Source organism: Myotis daubentonii, chromosome 2 (assembly GCF_963259705.1).
Source record: "Myotis daubentonii chromosome 2, mMyoDau2.1, whole genome shotgun sequence".
In the NCBI taxonomy this organism is placed as follows: domain Eukaryota; kingdom Metazoa; phylum Chordata; class Mammalia; order Chiroptera; family Vespertilionidae; genus Myotis; species Myotis daubentonii.
In genome coordinates, this window is record NC_081841.1 from 45282075 (window position 1) to 45299062 (window position 16988).

A 16988-nucleotide genomic window follows, 5' to 3' on the forward strand; every position below is an offset into this window, starting at 1 on the left:
ATAGATGCCAAAATCCTCAACAAAATCTTAGCAAATCGGATCCAGCAGTACATCAGAAAGATCATACACCATGACCAAGTAGGATTTATCCCAGGGATGCAAGGATGGTACAATATCCGCAAATCAATAAACGTGATACATCACATAAACAAATTGAAAGAAAAAAACCACATGGTCATATCAATTGATGCAGAAAAAGCATTTGACAAAATTCAACACCCATTTTTGATAAAAACTCTCAGCAAGGTGGGAGTAGAAGGATCATACCTCAACATAATAAAAGCCATATATGACAGGCCCACAGCCAACATCATACTCAACGGACAAAAACTAACACCATTTCCCCTAAGAACAGGAACAAGACAGGGATGCCCCCTCTCACCACTCCTGTTCAACATAGTACTGGAAGTGTTAGCCATTGCAATTCGGCAAGAAGAAGAAATAAAAGGCATCCAAATTGGAAAAGAGGAAGTAAAACTGTCCTTATTTGCAGACGACATGATATTATACATACAAAACCCTAGAGACTCCATCAAAAAGCTACTAGACTTAATACATGAATTTGGCAATGTAGCAGGATACAAAATTAACCCCAAGAAATCTGAGGCATTTCTATACACCAATAGTGAACTTTCAGAAAGAGAGATTATAAAAACAATCCCATTTACCATCGCACCAAAAAAATTAAGCTACCTAGGGATAAACTTAACTAAAGAGGTAAAAGACCTCTACTCAGAAAACTACAGGACGTTGAAAACAGACATAGAGGAAGACATAAACAGATGGAAGAACATACCGTGTTCATGGATTGGTAGAATCAACATCATTAAAATGTCCATACTACCCAAAGCAATCTATAAATTCAACGCACTTCCCATTAAAGTACCAACAGCATACTTCAGAGATCTAGAACGAACTTTCCAAAAATTCATCTGGAATAAAAAAAGACCCCGAATAGCTGCAGCAATCCTGAAAAAGAACAAAGTAGGTGGGATCTCAATACCAGATATCAAGTTGTATTACAAAGCCACTGTTCTCAAAACTGCCTGGTACTGGCACAAGAATAGGCATATAGATCAATGGAATAGAATAGAGAGCCCAGAAATCGGCCCAAACCAATATGCTCAATTAATATTTGACAAAGGAGGCAAGAACATACAATGGAGCCAAGATAGTCTCTTCAATAAATGGTGTTGGGAAAATTGGACAGATATATGCAAGAAAATGAAACTAGACCACCAACTTACACCATACACAAAAATAAACTCAAAATGGATAAAGGACTTAAATGTTCGACAGGATACCATAAAAATTCTAGAAGAATCCAAAGGCAAGAAAATCTCAGACATATGCCGAAGCAATTTCTTCACTGATACAGCTCCTAGGGCACTTGAAACTAAAGAAAAAATGAACAAATGGGACTACATCAAAATAAAAAGCTTCTGCACAGCAAAAGAAACCATCAACAAAACAACGAGAAAACCCACTGTGTGGGAAAACATATTTGCCAATGACATATCTGATAAGGGCCTAATCTCCAAAATTTATAGGGAACTCATACAACTTAACAAAAGAAAGATAAACAATCCAATCAAAAAATGGGCAAAGGACCTAAATAGACACCTTTCAAAAGAGGACATCCAGAAAGCCAAGAGACATATGAAAACATGCTCAAAGTCACTAATCATCCGAGAGATGCAAATCAAAACAGCAATGAGGTACCATCTCACACCTGTCAGACTGGCTATCATCAACAAATCAACAAACAACAAGTGCTGGAGAGGATGTGGAGAAAAAGGAACACTTGTGCACTGCTGGTGGGAATGCAGACTGGTGCAGCCACTATGGAAGACAGTATGGAGTTTCCTTAAAAAACTGAAAATGGAACTCCCATTTGACCCTGTGATCCCACTTCTAGGAATATATCCCAAGAAACCAGAAACACCAATCAGAAAGGATATATGCACCCCTATATTCATAGCAGCACAATTCACCATAGCTAAGATCTGGAAACAGCCTAAGTGCCCATCAGTAGATGAATGGATTAGAAAACTGTGGTACATCTACACGATGGAATACTATGCTGCTGTAAAAAGGAAGGAACTCTTACCATTTGCAACGTCATGGATGGAACTGGAGAGCATTATGCTAAGTGAAATAAGCCAGTCAATAAAGGAAAAATACCACATGATCTCACTCATTCATGGACAATAGAGACCATTATAAACTTTTGAACAATAATAGATACAGAGGCAGAGCTGCCTCAAACAGATTGTCAAACTGCAGCGGGAAGGCCGGGGAGGGTTGGGGGGCAGGAGGGAGGGGGGTAAGAGATCAACTAAAGGACTTGTATGCATGCATATAAGCATAACCAATGGACATAAGACACTGGGGGATAGGGGAGGCTAGGGGACTGTCTAGGGCGGGGGGATAAAATGGATACATATGTAATACCCTTTGTAATACTTTAAGCAATAAAAAATAAATAAATAAATAAAATAAAATTAAAAAAAAAATAATAATCCAAAAACTACACACAGGGAAAGCCCAAGACCAGCGGCTTCACTGGTGAAGTCCACCCAATGTTTAAAGAACTAGCATCAACTTTTCCAAAATTCTTGCAAAAGAAAGAAGAGTAAGGAGCACTTGTTAATTCATCCTATGGAGCCAGTATTTCCCTCATACCAAAACCAGGCAGTCATCACGAGAAAACAACAGACCAAAATATTTTATGAATTCAAAAATCCTTACCAAAACACTAGCAAAAATTCCAGACATAGATTAAAAGTGTTATACATAATGACCAAGTGAGATTTATTACAGGAATGTAAGATCATTTCAATATATGAAAATGAATTAATGGAACACATCTATTCTAATAGAATAATAGACAAAAACCACACAAGAATCTCAAGAAATGAAGAAAAAGCATTTGACAAAATCCAACACATTTCATGATATAAAGCCCTAAGCAAAACAGGAATAGAAGAGTACTGGTAAAAGGAATCTATAAACAAAAATCCATAGCTAACATATTTACTAGTAAGTGTTAAAATTGAAAGCTTTCCTCTAACAAGCAGGAACAAGACCATGATATATGTTTTCACCAATTCTATTCAACATTATTCTGGAGATTCTAGCCTTAAAATTAGACAAGAAAAAGTGAAAGGCAACCAGAGTTAAAGGAAGAAATTAAAATTCTCTGTATTTTCAGATGATGTACGTTTATGTACAGAAAGCCCTCAATAATCCACACACAAATAAGAATTAGATCCAATAAATGTGTTCAACATATAAGAATCAATTCTATTTCTACATTAGCAATGGACAATCAAAGAATAAAGCTGAGTAAAATTCCATTTATAGAGGCATAAAATATTAATAAAATATTTAGGAATAAATTTAACAAAAGAAGTGGAAATTCACGTATACACTTAAAACTGTAAAACATCCTTGAAAGAAATTAGTAAGACCTAAATACGTGGAAAGACATCTCATGTTCATGGATTGGAAGACTTCTTTAGATGGCAATATTCCTCATATTGATCAGGGTTCATTGCACTCTCTAACAAAATCCCAGCTGGCTTTTATACAAAATATGACAAGTTAATCCTAAAATTCATAAGGAAACGTAGGGAATACAGAATAATAAAATAATCTTGAAAGGGAAGAACAAAGTTGGTCCCCTCACACTTCCTGATTTCAAAACTGACTATAAAACTCTAATAACCAAGATTATGTTATGACATAATGATAGACACATAGATCAGAAAATAGAATTGAGTTCAGAAATAAACCAATACATTTATGACCTGTATTTTTTGACAAGTATGCCAAGATAATTCAACAAGGAAAGACCACTCTTTTCCACAAATCAAATTGGAACAACGGGGTAGCCACATGCAAAGGATTAAGTTGGACCCCACCTCACATCCTATATAAAACTTAATTTGAAATGTATCAAAGACCTAAATGTAAGAGCTAAAATTACAGAATTCTTAGAATAAAATATAGGCATGAATTGTGACCTTAGATAGTCAATAGTTTTTTTAGATATACTACCTAAAGTACAAGCAACCAAAACAACAGGTAAATTTGACTTCGTCAAAATGAAGAAAGTTTGTGCACTATCAAGAGAGTGAAACACAACCCACACAGAATGAGAGAAAATATTTGGAAATCATATAACTGATAAAACTTGGACTCATAAGTCTATAAATAATTACAATTCAACAATAAAAAGATGAATCACCCAATTTAAAAATGGGCAAAGGATTTGAATAGGTATTTCTCCAAAGAAGATATAGAAATAGCTACAAAGCACAACAAAATGCTCAACATTATTAGTCACTAGAGAAATGAAATTCAAATATGCAATGAGATTCCATTCATACCCACTAGGATGGGTATATTCAAAATGATGGACCATAACAAGTGTTGATAAGGATATAGAGAAATCGGAATCCTCATACATTTCTGGTGGGAATGCAAAATGGTGCAGCAATTGTGGAAAACAGCTTGGAATTTCCTCAAAAAATTAAACATAGAGTTATCATAATATTCAGGAATTCTACTCCTGGCTATATGCCCAAGACAATTAAAAACATACAAAAACTTGTAAGTCCATACAAAAACTTGTACACAAGTGTTAACAGCATTATTCATCATAGTAAAAAAGTAAGCCAACCTAAATGTCCATCAGGTACTGAACGAATGAACAAAATGTATCATAGTTCTACAATAGAATTATTAATTCATAAAAGGGAATGAATTACTGATATATGCTAAAACTTAAAAATACCACGCTAAGTGAAAAAAGCCAGATACAAAAGGTCACATATTGTTTGATTCCATTTATATGAAAGGTACAGAACAGGCAAATCCAGGGAGTAAAAAAAACTGGCTGTCTGGGGTTGGGGAAAGGAGAAATGTGGAGTGATTTCTAATGGGTATGGAGTTTCTTTTATGGGTGACAAAATGTTCTAGCATTAGACCATGGTAATGGTTATACAAACTTGTGAGTATACTAAAATTCCCTAAGTTATAAATACACACACAAAGATGTTAGAATTAGCAGAGAACGGCATTAAACAATTATTAGTAACTCCAGTATGTTCAAAAAGTTAAGTAGACATGGAAGATATAAAAAAAAAAAAGCTGAAATCAAATTTCTAAAGATGAAGATTATACTATCTGAGATGAAAAATAGATTGATGGGGAATAATGGCAAATTAGACATCACAGAAGAAAAGGTTAATGGACATAGAGCTATCCATACAGTGAGATATTCAATAACAAAATGAAATGAATTATTGATACGTACAACCTGAATGAACCTCCAAATACTTATGAGGCATTAGACAAAAACAGTACATGCTGTATGCTTCCATTTATATAAAACTCAAGAATGTAAATTAATATGTTAATGGATAATTTCAATGAAAACAAGATTAGGTTACCTGTGTGATGGGGAAGGGAGAGGAGGAGAGGAGGGAGGAATTGCAAAGCAAAACAAGGAAATTTGGGGTAGTGATGGAGATGCTGTTTATTTTAAATATGGTAATGGCTCTATGGGTGTAGCTGTATCCATACATCAAAACTTATCAAGCTGGACACTTTAAATATATGCAGCTTATTATTTATCATTTATACCATAATAAAGCTGTTTTGATGCCTATAAGCATAGCTCATAGACACAGACAACAATCGGATGAAGGCTGGGATGGGGGTGAGGGCTGGCTTGAGGAAGAGAAAGGAGAGAAGGGGACATCTATAATAGTGTCAGCAATTTTTTTAAAAGCTGTTTTTAAAAAGCAGGCAAGCCCTGACTGGTTTGGCTCAGTGGATAGAGCGTCGGCCTGCGGACTCAAGGGTCCAGGGTTCAATTCCGGTCAAGAGCATGTACCTTGGTTATGGGCACATCCCCGGTAGGGGGTGTGCAGGAGGCAGCTGATCGATGTTTCTAACTCTCTATCCCTCTCCCTTCCTCTCTGTAAAAAATCAATAAAATATGTTTTTCTAAAAAAATAAAAATAAAATGCAGGCAACTCTTCCACCTTCCCTCATAGGTTGGACAGTCTGTTCAATGCTTCTATGACTCTGGTTCTATTTTTGTTCATCAGTTTATGTTGTTCATTATATTCCACAAATGAGTGAGATCATGTGACATTTATCTTTTTTTGACTGGTTTATTTAACTTAGCATAATGCCCTCCAGGTCCATCCATGCTGTTGCAAATGGTAAGAATTCCTTTTTTTTTTTTTTTTTTAAACAGCAGTGTAGAAGGCAGGGGGTGAGGGGGTAAGAGATCAACCAAAGGATTTGTATGCGATTTGAATGCATGCATATGAGCATAACCAATAGACACAGATTGGGGAAGGGGGTGGGGAGGGCATTGCTGGGGGTGGGGGTGGCTGGGGAGAGGTCATTGGGGGAAAAGGGAACTTATTTAATACTTTAAACAATAAAGAATTTAAATTAAAAAAAAGAAAGGAAAAACAAGGAAGAAAGAAAGAAAGAAAGAAAGAAAAGAAAAGAAAAGAAAAGAAAAGAAAAGAAAAGAAAAGAAAAGGGAAGGAAGAAAGAAAGAAAGAAAGAAAGAAAGGAGAAAGAAAGGCAACTCTACAGGGCAAGTTCCTAGTAGTTGATTTCAAGTAGGCACTAATTGACACTGGAACTGCACTAAGTTTAATATCCATATTTCTCTTATTCTATTTGCATCATCCAACTGTAGGTGGCTTTATTCTTTAGATTAATACGGATACTGTTATCTGCCCCCATATTTCAATTTAGACTCAGTTTCAATTGCGTCAAATGTTAGACTCAGGTGTTTTTACCAGGAACAAAATTTTTTGGCTTACCTGAGATGAGTCTCCTGTTACCACAATGTACTTGCAGGGAAGGTTCTTGCACTTTTTGATGGAAAGAGGTCTGGTTGAAGGATCACAGAAACTTTCATTCACTTGAATGTTTTGTGCGTCAATGCACTGCACTTGCCGATGCGTCTCCTTCATTTTACATGATGTTAAACACTAGAAATACAAGGACGAAATGAGTAACATGCCTGTATGCAGTGTCTTTAAAACCTGACTGGTCAATACTCACATCTGACCACTCTCCTGCCACCCACTGGGACTGTATGCAGTCCTGGCGCCAGCACTGCCTCTGCGAATGAGGCCGAGTGGACCGGTCACACATTTCTTCGGCCACCGGACCAACGCCTCTCAGTCGGCAGTACACATCCCTTTGCTCCACTCCAAGGCCACAGGTCACAGAGCACTACAAAGAAGCCCAAATGACTTGAACATTCACTAACAAACATTAAACTATGTAAAAAAAAAAAAAAAGCAAAATGGTGTCATGACATATTTTCTTGTTTCATTTAAACACAGCTTGATGTTATATCATGTATTAGACAGAAAATACATGCAGTAAGTATGTTCAAGACTGTCTGGTGTGAAACATCTATATAAATGGGCAAATACTAGTAGATTTTATTTTTCAATATCTATTCAAGCCTTCCGGAAACTATGACATGTTCTACAAGACACTCCAGCCCAACTAATAACACTCTCTTCTGACTTAAATGTACTTAATATCTATAAAATCACACGAAACTAATCTACATTGTTTTTTCACATCACGTAATTCCTTATACTGTCTGCATCTACATAAACTCCCCGAAAGAAAATTATCATTTTCAATATTGTATTATATTCATCTTTATAGCTGCAGTACCTTCTCCACTTTGGGGATCCAATAATTTGCTAATTTGGTGGTTCATGATTATACAGTATTTCAATGGACAGGATTTGAGAACCTGGCTGCATAAACATAAACTGAGACAAACTTGTCATTACCACTCCTGGCCTTATTTTTCTTATCTCTACAATGAAGATTTTGTGTTATTTGTAAAATTTCATAGAACACTTATTCCTGGCAATAGCTCCACGATGGAGGTACCCGGGCTGAGGACTGTAGACACAGAGGTGTCAAGTCACTTGCCCGAGTTGCCGCCTCTGGTTATCGATGAAGCAGGTGCACGCTCAGTTCTTTCCCAGACTTTGAGCTCTCACTGGGCTGCCCCCAGGGGATAGGGACAGACCTGGTAATATCTCAGGGCTCTTTCAGCTCTAGGATGCCAGTTTATATAACAACAGAGCTGGACCACAGCCACACTGGGATGCCAACATTAATAAAGTATGGAGAATATCCAGTGATATTTAATTTGTGAGTTTGGATTTTTTTATAGCTACTCCTTGTTATTCCAGAAGGGACTGAAAGTCACACTGAGTGATAAATTGGGGGACTGAGTAATTATAAGGGTAAAAAAACAACAGGTTCTTCATTAAATTCTCTATATCTGTAGGGGTTCCAGAGTAAGTAAATTTTCCCACAACAGTAAATATATATCTGCAGAATATTGTTTTACTATGAATGAACATTAAAATCCCACAAAAGCTAAGGATTTAGCTCACCTGGTAGACTCAAATTCCTCTCACAGACTGTGCAGCATTTTTATTCTAAAGGCTCTTTATAATTGTTTTCTATCTTGTGTGTATAAGCAGAAACAGACTTGAAAGATAATGTGTAATTTTTAACCTATGGAGAATATGATGCATGCCTACTTTCATTTTATGCTTAGGCAGGTAAATTGTGCCAACTCATTGAATCTTTTCACAAACAACATACATCTCCTTTCTATGGAGGCAATAGTAACGTAATGTGTGCTTTGTGCGGGGAACCATATCAAGTAGACTAAAATATCTGTATGTAGGCTAGCTTATCTGAACCTCTTGCGAAAATGATTAGTCTACAAAATAAGACTCCTGCAAACATTTTCCAGAGATAATTTCAGAAATGGAAATTACATTTGGAAAACTTCCTGCCTCTAAACCTGAAAAAAACAAAAAACTGGAAAAAATAATTCACAAAACACAGCTTAGCAATAAGTCCTATCAGACAATATAATTTTCTATAATTCAACAAACCACAATGATTTATTGCCCCATCTATCACAGCATTCATTTAGAAAAACCCCCTGGAGACCATGGATAACTGCTATTGGTGGTCCACTTCCCTGAAAGGAAACAAAATGGACTGCTGCTTGGAATAAACAAATAACATTTGTTTTTCAGGGTGTTTTTTTGTTTGTTTTTTGTTTTTTGGAGATAAGAGTATAAAAGAGTGAAATGATGCAATTTTAGATTTGAACAGATAACTTACGGCTTACATGAAATACTGCTTAGCCTGATCGCATCAGTAACCCTAATTGCCAAGCCCAATAAGAACTTTTCAAACCTTTTCTTACTCTCCCTGACATTTTCAGTGCCACTGACCACTTTCTGCAGAGCCATGAGCCAAGTTGGCTTCTGGGATTAAAATCCCTCTGGTCCCAGAGCTCTCTCTCCTCTTCTGAGATTGCACCTTCTCAAAGTTCTTAACTGACTGTTTTCTCAGTTCAGCCCTGAAACATCAGCATATTTCAAGATTCTGTTCATAACTCGCCTCTATACAAGCTGAGCTCACTCTGAGCAATTTCTTCTATGCACCAGTAATTTCTAAGGCTGTTCTCTTCCACCCTGATCATAATACTGAGCTTTACATTTATATGTTCACTGGAGGCCCGATGCACGAAATTTGTGCAAGGGGCTCGGCAGCAGATTGCCTCAGCCCTCGCAGCCGTGACTTCATCCAGAACATTGTCTGGAAGGACGTCCATAAGGTCGTTCGGCTGTATGGTCTAATTAGCATATTTCCCTTTTGTTATTATAGATATGTTTACAAAAAGTTTTTATGTATTTACCAGAATTTTCATGTATTTTCTATATGGATATGTAAGCCACCTCAAATTCAACATTTCCAAAACACAACTTCCTGACTTTGCCCAGCCCATTTCCCCTGCAGTCATGCGGGGAAGATATGATCACCCACTCTTAAGTCACTTACTGGAAGAACCTCCCAAGGTACATCTCTAACCCCAAAATATGCACCCTTAGTAGCTTTGTAAACTTTATATTTATAAGCATTTTAAATTTTCTTTTTTTTAAATTTAGGCAACACATATGAAGCCAGTGTGAGGCTATTGTTACAAGTATAACACAAATAATTCATGGGAATGCACTAACTCACCAACACTGTATAATTAAATTCAGACAGGAAAAATCAGCCAACTATCCTATTTATACACAAATATACTGTAACATTGCAAATTCTAGCATTTAAATACTTGACAGTGGAGTGGAGAAGGTGAATTTTATCCCATCCACAGGTACAGAGCAGAGGTAAAGAGATGTTAGAACATGCATTGCAAAAACAGGCTCATTGAGGCTGACTCACTCTAATAAAGTTACTTAAAAATGTAAATATTTGCTCTTGATACATTATTATTTCTTATTAATGTAATAAGATTTTGGTTTATTATAGTTGGTTATTTGTAACTATGGCTTATTTTAAATGGATCAATAATGTAGCAGTAGTAGAGCCTTTTGAATTAGAAAAGACTCTAGGAATATCTAATCCCAATTTCCCTTCAATTCTGAAATCCCTTTTATACTTATAGTGAATAAATGACCATCAAAACCACACATAATTCTATAGCCTCAGCCTGGGTATGTTCAAAATATCATGAATGCTGTTAATTGATTTTTGGATAATTCTAATGTTAGTAAATACTCACTTATATGACGCTGAAATAGTCTTTGAACTTTTACCCACTTCTGGAATCTTTCCTCCTCACCAACAGAACAAATAAAGACTTTTAATATAAATAAGCATGCAATGAAGTCAGCACAGAAATAAAATTTCTGTTGAATGCGGTAACAGTCTGCACTTGTTGACTTCAGGTGCCCTTGTGAGAGGGGCAATATGTTGCCAAGGAAATAAAGAATAACTTGCCCTAACTGGTTTGGCTCAGTGGATAGAGCGTCAGTCTTCGGACTCAAGGGTCCCAGGTTTGATTCCGGACAAGGGCATGTACCTTGGTTGCAGGCACATCCCCAGTAGTGGGTGTGCAGGAGGCAGCTGATCGATGTTTCTCTCTAATCGATGTTTCTAACTCTCTATCCCTCTCCCTTCCTCTCTGTAAAAAATCAATAAAATATATTTTTTTTAAAAAAGAATGACTTATGTATATTGATAATAATTTAATAATTATGACAGCAACTATAGTAAGGAAAGTTCAAATAGGCCTGTGTTTAAATGCCCCCCCCCTTGCATTTCCTGGATGGTGACCTGCACAATCTAGTTAACCCCTTAAGCTGTATTTTCCTCATCTGCATAATGAATGCAATGATACCTAGGTTATGAGGAACACAGAAGTCTCTCACACAATGTAAGGAAATGATTGTCCCTTTCTGCTCCATTCTTAGTCCCATTTTTTCCTCTTTCTGATTTCTGCCTTGAACAGTTTCTTGAGCCATGCCTCAAGATAAACAGTGTTAGTCATCTCAGCCCAGTCAAAGAACGGCCATCTTCAGTTTCAATCAAGATGATAAGTTACAGGCAGCGTAGAAATGCAAAAACAGAATTGTTGGCACTAGCTAGAAATGACGGAGCGGAGCGGTATGGTTCATTCACCCAGCCCCTGAGCAAACACACATCCTCCCCATCCTCAACTGCTGCCTGTTTTCACTGGTAACAACACTAAACCCAGTTGTAGAGATGAAAGGTTCTAAGCTCTTGGTCAGGGGATATGGGCCTTAAGTAATATTTATTATCTGTTTAGACTATAAGATACATAATATCTATACATCAGAAAATTTTGAAATGTAGGAATTTATATATGTTGGAAATATAGAAAATATGAAATTACAGAAATACAAAATCACTTACACATGCTAGCATTTAGCATATAGGTTATTTTTGTGTCTTTTCTTTTTTTCAAATGAGGGGCTTTGGGAAAGAAGGGCACTGGCCAGTAGATTTGTGAGATTTTGGCTCCAGCTCTGATCTTAAAATACTAGAAAGACAATGATGGGTCTCAGAAGGGGACCCAGGTAAGTGGTTGATGTCATGTGGCTATAGATTCAGTAGGGTATTTGTTAGGTCATCAGTGAGATTTTTTCATGTATCTTTATAGATTTCCAGCAGGTTTGCCATAATCAAGGGAAGGTAAGAATTCTGGATTTCTTTTTTTTTTTACATAAAAAAATTACATTGGATGGAAAAAACAAACCTCATAGACAGACAAAAGTATGGTGATTACCAGAGGAAAATGGGGGTGAGGGGAGGTAGGAGGGGGATAATGGGGATGGAAAGAAACATAACTTGGGGTGGTGAACACAATGCAAAGTACACCATACTGTACACCTGAAACCTATATAATTTTATTAACCAATGTCACCCTAATCAATTCAGTTAAAAAGATTACATTAGATGGCACTGAACTACGTAGATGAAGCATGATCTAGCACCATTTTAGCCTTAAACACTTGAATTTACAAGCGAAGCTGGTATTCCCAAATAGGTAAAATTAAGTGGGGGGAAATCTTTTTGGTTCCAGAAAGGGGGGAAGGGTAATATGTTGTGTGTGTTGTTGTTTTTTTTAAGAATTGTAGTATTTAATTTGCCTCTAAAGGTATACATCTGGACCCAGAGGACAAATGGTCCTGTGTAGCAATGTTTGTTCCTGTTTAGCAGCAGTCATTAAAGTGCATTACTAAATCCTTTCATTAAAATATGATATCAAGCCCTGAATGAAGGTGTTACATCAAAACTCATTTGAGCACATGTTTGGTCACCATTTGCCAAATGAGTCTCTCCATTTGAGATATAATGTAAAATAGTAATAAAATAAGATTATTTTATAGTGAGCGATTGTATTAAAGCTCTGTTACAATTTATGCAGTCAGAACCAAGTAGCAACCAGTGATTATCCCTAACTACCTCTGAAATTACACTTCTGTTGGACATTATTATATGCAGTGCAATGACAGCCTGCAATTGTTAATGAACTTCATGTGGGTGCTTTTTATAGCATAAATCAAAAGCCAGCGGCTTCACAAGAGGTCATTTGTTTCTGGGAGAGATGTGGGGACTGTGTGGGCGTCTGAAGCTAATTTCTGTGGCGAGGAAAACCAACTCAAAGAGAAGAAAGCGGGGTCTGTACAAGACCATCCGTGTTCTATGGTCTCTGAATATTCCTAGCTGTATCTTAGAAACCCCTCAAATACGTTCCTTTAGGGAATCCTATAGAATGTCATACTTGATGTAGGCCAAGGCCAATGTGTTAGAACTGACGATCGATTCATTGTTGCGGGGTTGGAGGTCAAGAGTCAGAAAAAGTCCCTCCTGAGTACCAACCCCAGCAGCTGCAGAATCTGGGAGATCCACAAGAATGCTGGTGGGGAAGAAGCAGCAAAAAGTCTCTCTCACTTCCACTCCCATCCCCCAGCAGCTCCTGCCTGATGTCCAAATTGGGAGGCATCTGCCCCAAGCTGGGTTATTTCCTTTACTAAAGTTAATGTAGAAGCAAATGCTTGAGAATGTATGTATGCTCTGGGGGATTAAAAACCAGAGGTGCGTCTGCCCATACTTTTCAGTCAACCATTCACCTCACTTCTCAGTGACTGAGGCTGCCTCTCCTTCAAAGGAACCTGGGATGCTCGCTGCATTTGGGGGCTTTTTTATTCAGTGACACCACTTTGACACCGTGGCACTCACAGCCCGGCGCCCTGCACCAAGGCTCTGAACCCACAGAGTATATGATGACTTAGAAGTCCCAGGGAACCCCTACTTTTCTAATAAACATAGTTTCAACATCAGACAGAGACAAGGAAGCTCCATCAGCAGAAAACTGGTTTCTTTTTCCTGTAGCAGGACTAGGACCTTTAAGGAATGGGTAGGCACCCTAAGGTACCCCTGAGAGCAGCCAGAGGCTGAGTTGGAAGCCCAAACTCATTGGAATCAAGCCTCCGACAGTTGTTCTAGTTAAAGTTTCTGACTTCATTCATGGCCTTGACTATTACCTTTCCCAAGTTGGTCTTTACTTGACAACCATGCTGAAAGGTCTGCCTCCCCCAATTTAGATTGTTGAGCTTACTTCCCTGAGTTTGCCAGGGCAGGTATCGATCATCCTTATTTTATAAACTGAGTTCTCAGTCTGGATGCCACCTATGTACCAGCTTCCTTTTTGCTGAGCTTTTTCCAAGTGTGTGTGCATTCTAGTCTTACTTAGGGCTGGGCACCCAGTTCTGTCACTTAACTTTCAACCTCCAGTTAAAATTCCTTCTGGAACTTAACATTCCCTTTTCCAAGATTCTACATTAGCTCAAACCCAAGACTTTGGTGTGGAAACAAGGCAGTTACTAAATACCTCATCCTATGTACTTACTGTTTAGATACCTGGAACAATATTACGATCCTCAGTAACTGCCCTAGTATTCAATAATAGAATTTCTTATAAAGTTTACTTCCATACAAAAATTAAATGACTCATTTGTTATTTAACTAGAGACTTAGCAAATGTGGTTAACACTGTACAAAATTAATTCAGAGATTAGTACAAAAATGTATAACAGAAAAAAAGCACATTTTGATGAAGTAAAACTTTCAAGGTTATTGAAAGCTTATGGAATAAATTAAGATATTCTCTTTAAATGCAAAGATATTCTCTTTAAATTTATATAATTATAAAAATACATCACATACCTCCTTCCATCTTTTGGCTTTCCATGAAGGGCACCTGCCAGATCTACAAGCTTTGTGAGTTCGAGGTTTCTGGAGATGACTGCAGTATTTTTCTTCTAATTTCCCTTGAACTTGGTCAACACAAAGCACCTCACGGTACTTTAAACCTTTACCACAAGAAGCTGAACACTAGAAGACAAATACGAATGCACTTGATTCATTTTATCTTAATTTAAATTTATCTGCAAGATATATATAACATAAAGCAATCAAAACCTCATTGCTTTGATATTTCTAATTAGACAGAATTTAAAGTTGCCAGTCCACCCTGGGTTAACGTTGATATCATAGGTTATCCCTTTATTCTATTAAAAATATTGTCTACAATATACCAAGCACTTTTCTGGCATATAAATGCTTTTAGATCTTTTAAGATTGAAGACTATCTGAGGTTAACTCCTGATATCACACATAATCCAACAAAACTTGCTCAGTTTTGTATAGTCACCAGCTCTTCTATTTTTAACCCCATATGCTTTTTCACGCTGCAAAGTATGTTTGGGATGTTTAAAATAGTGCAGTGATCTCTTGACGCAGAAAACTGTAATTGAGAAAGCTGAAAATGTGTTTTTAAAGTGCAATTCGGTTATGGCTTGGGTTTTGCATCAATCTGGAAGATGTATCTCTTTACCATCAGCCTTCCAATATATTTAGTACAAAACAAAATGACTAAAATCTCTGTAAAGACATAGATAAACAATGATTTGAATTTGTTTCAGCCAGTTGCCATTTCATGAGTGAGGCAGGGCGATGCAGTGGAGAGAGCTTGGGCTCGGCATTGAACACCAGCTTTGCCACTTACTAGTGGGGTAACTTTAGGCACATTTTATCACCTGTGCAAGCCTTGGTTTCTTCACTTATAAGATGGGGATAGCACCACCAGTATTACAGGTTTATTATGAAGATTAACATGCGATGTGGGATAGAGAATATGAAATGTCTAACTTAGACCCATCACCCGTGGTGCATCTTCAGGAAATATCAGCTTCCTCTTCTATTGTTTTCCTTCACATAGTCTCAGAGAGGACACTTACATGTGCGAGCATGATATATGCACCAGGGAAACGTTAAGCAAAGAAGATGCAAATTCCAGACAAGTCCTCTCATAACTCTGAGACAGCTGCTCACATATGGTTTTATTTAGAAACATATCCCAAGTTCTGAGGGCCTTAGATAATACATTATACATTTTATGTATATTCTGAGTTCAAAGACTGTTAGACTAATACAGATTATTCGATGCTTAAACTATTGTAACTTAAAAATAGTTTGGGAATAATATAACTTTTTATATTACCTGCAATGCTAAATCTCATTTGTGTAGACAAGTAATTTAAATTGTTGTCTTGAGTATTGACTTATTGTTATCATATCTGAGATGTTCTCTTCTCTTCCCATTAACACATACAGCCTTTACATTCTACTAACACACTTAATTTGTGAACAATATCTACAGGTCTCCTTTACTGTATTAAGTGTACATTCTTTCCTGAGATTGACTGTCTTTTACAAGACCTATCTATATGCTCTACTCATTTTGGCCACATATCTTGAGCATTTCCCTGCCTGTTTCTTTAGCTCACTGTTTATTTTTCAAAGAGTATAACATATTTTATACCCAAAATATCATATATCATCAAGTATTAAGCATATATTATCAGGGAGTATACATGCATATTCACACAGAGCAGAGAGTTTTTCTCCTAAGGTGTGTTGTTATTTTTTTCTAACTTTAAAATTGTAACCATTTGAACAAAAGAAAATTCATTACTCTCCATGTTAACCCATCTTTAAAAAGTAGTAATTGTTGTGGATATTAATTATGGCAACACAGTAGTACTTGTGAAAAATGAAGAAATATTATTTTATTCATTATAAATATCACTTTCTACAATATACCAAGAATTGCAGATTCGTTAAATACCATCTCTTGCTTTTGCCCTAAATTTACCCTCAAAGTCCTCATAATCTAAATGACACATACACCTATTAAGTTAATAATGGCAGGGTATATCTTAAATATTAAACCCAATAAAGTTCAGAGAAAAAACACAAGACACTAAAGACCATTAAAATTATACAATAAAAAATATAATAGATTTAAGAAATTCATGGAAACTGGTCATTTCTCTCTGGGTTATTTCATAATTACTAAAGGAGAAAGTAATATTTAAACTCAGTCTTGAAGAAGTAGGTTTGTTGATGAACAAAGATGGATAGTTTTATATATTTCGATATGCCTTATCTAGATACTGCTCCTGTGTGTCTGTTTTGCAAAATTCTGAGTTCTTTTAACAGTT

At 36.6% G+C, this 16988-nt stretch overlaps 1 protein-coding gene across 1 annotated transcript in view; it reads right to left on the minus strand.

Annotated features, from left to right (window-relative positions):
* The window catches only part of ADAMTS20 (ADAM metallopeptidase with thrombospondin type 1 motif 20), a 184791-nt gene that overhangs the window by 23165 nt on the left and 144638 nt on the right, over positions 1–16988 (minus strand). Inside the window, exons 29-31 of the mRNA XM_059682616.1 lie at positions 14650–14817; positions 7105–7278; positions 6861–7031 (exon numbers count right to left, since the gene is read on the minus strand). Coding sequence (XP_059538599.1) covers positions 6861–7031; positions 7105–7278; positions 14650–14817 — 513 coding nt within the window. The remainder of the gene's footprint in view (positions 1–6860; positions 7032–7104; positions 7279–14649; positions 14818–16988) is intronic.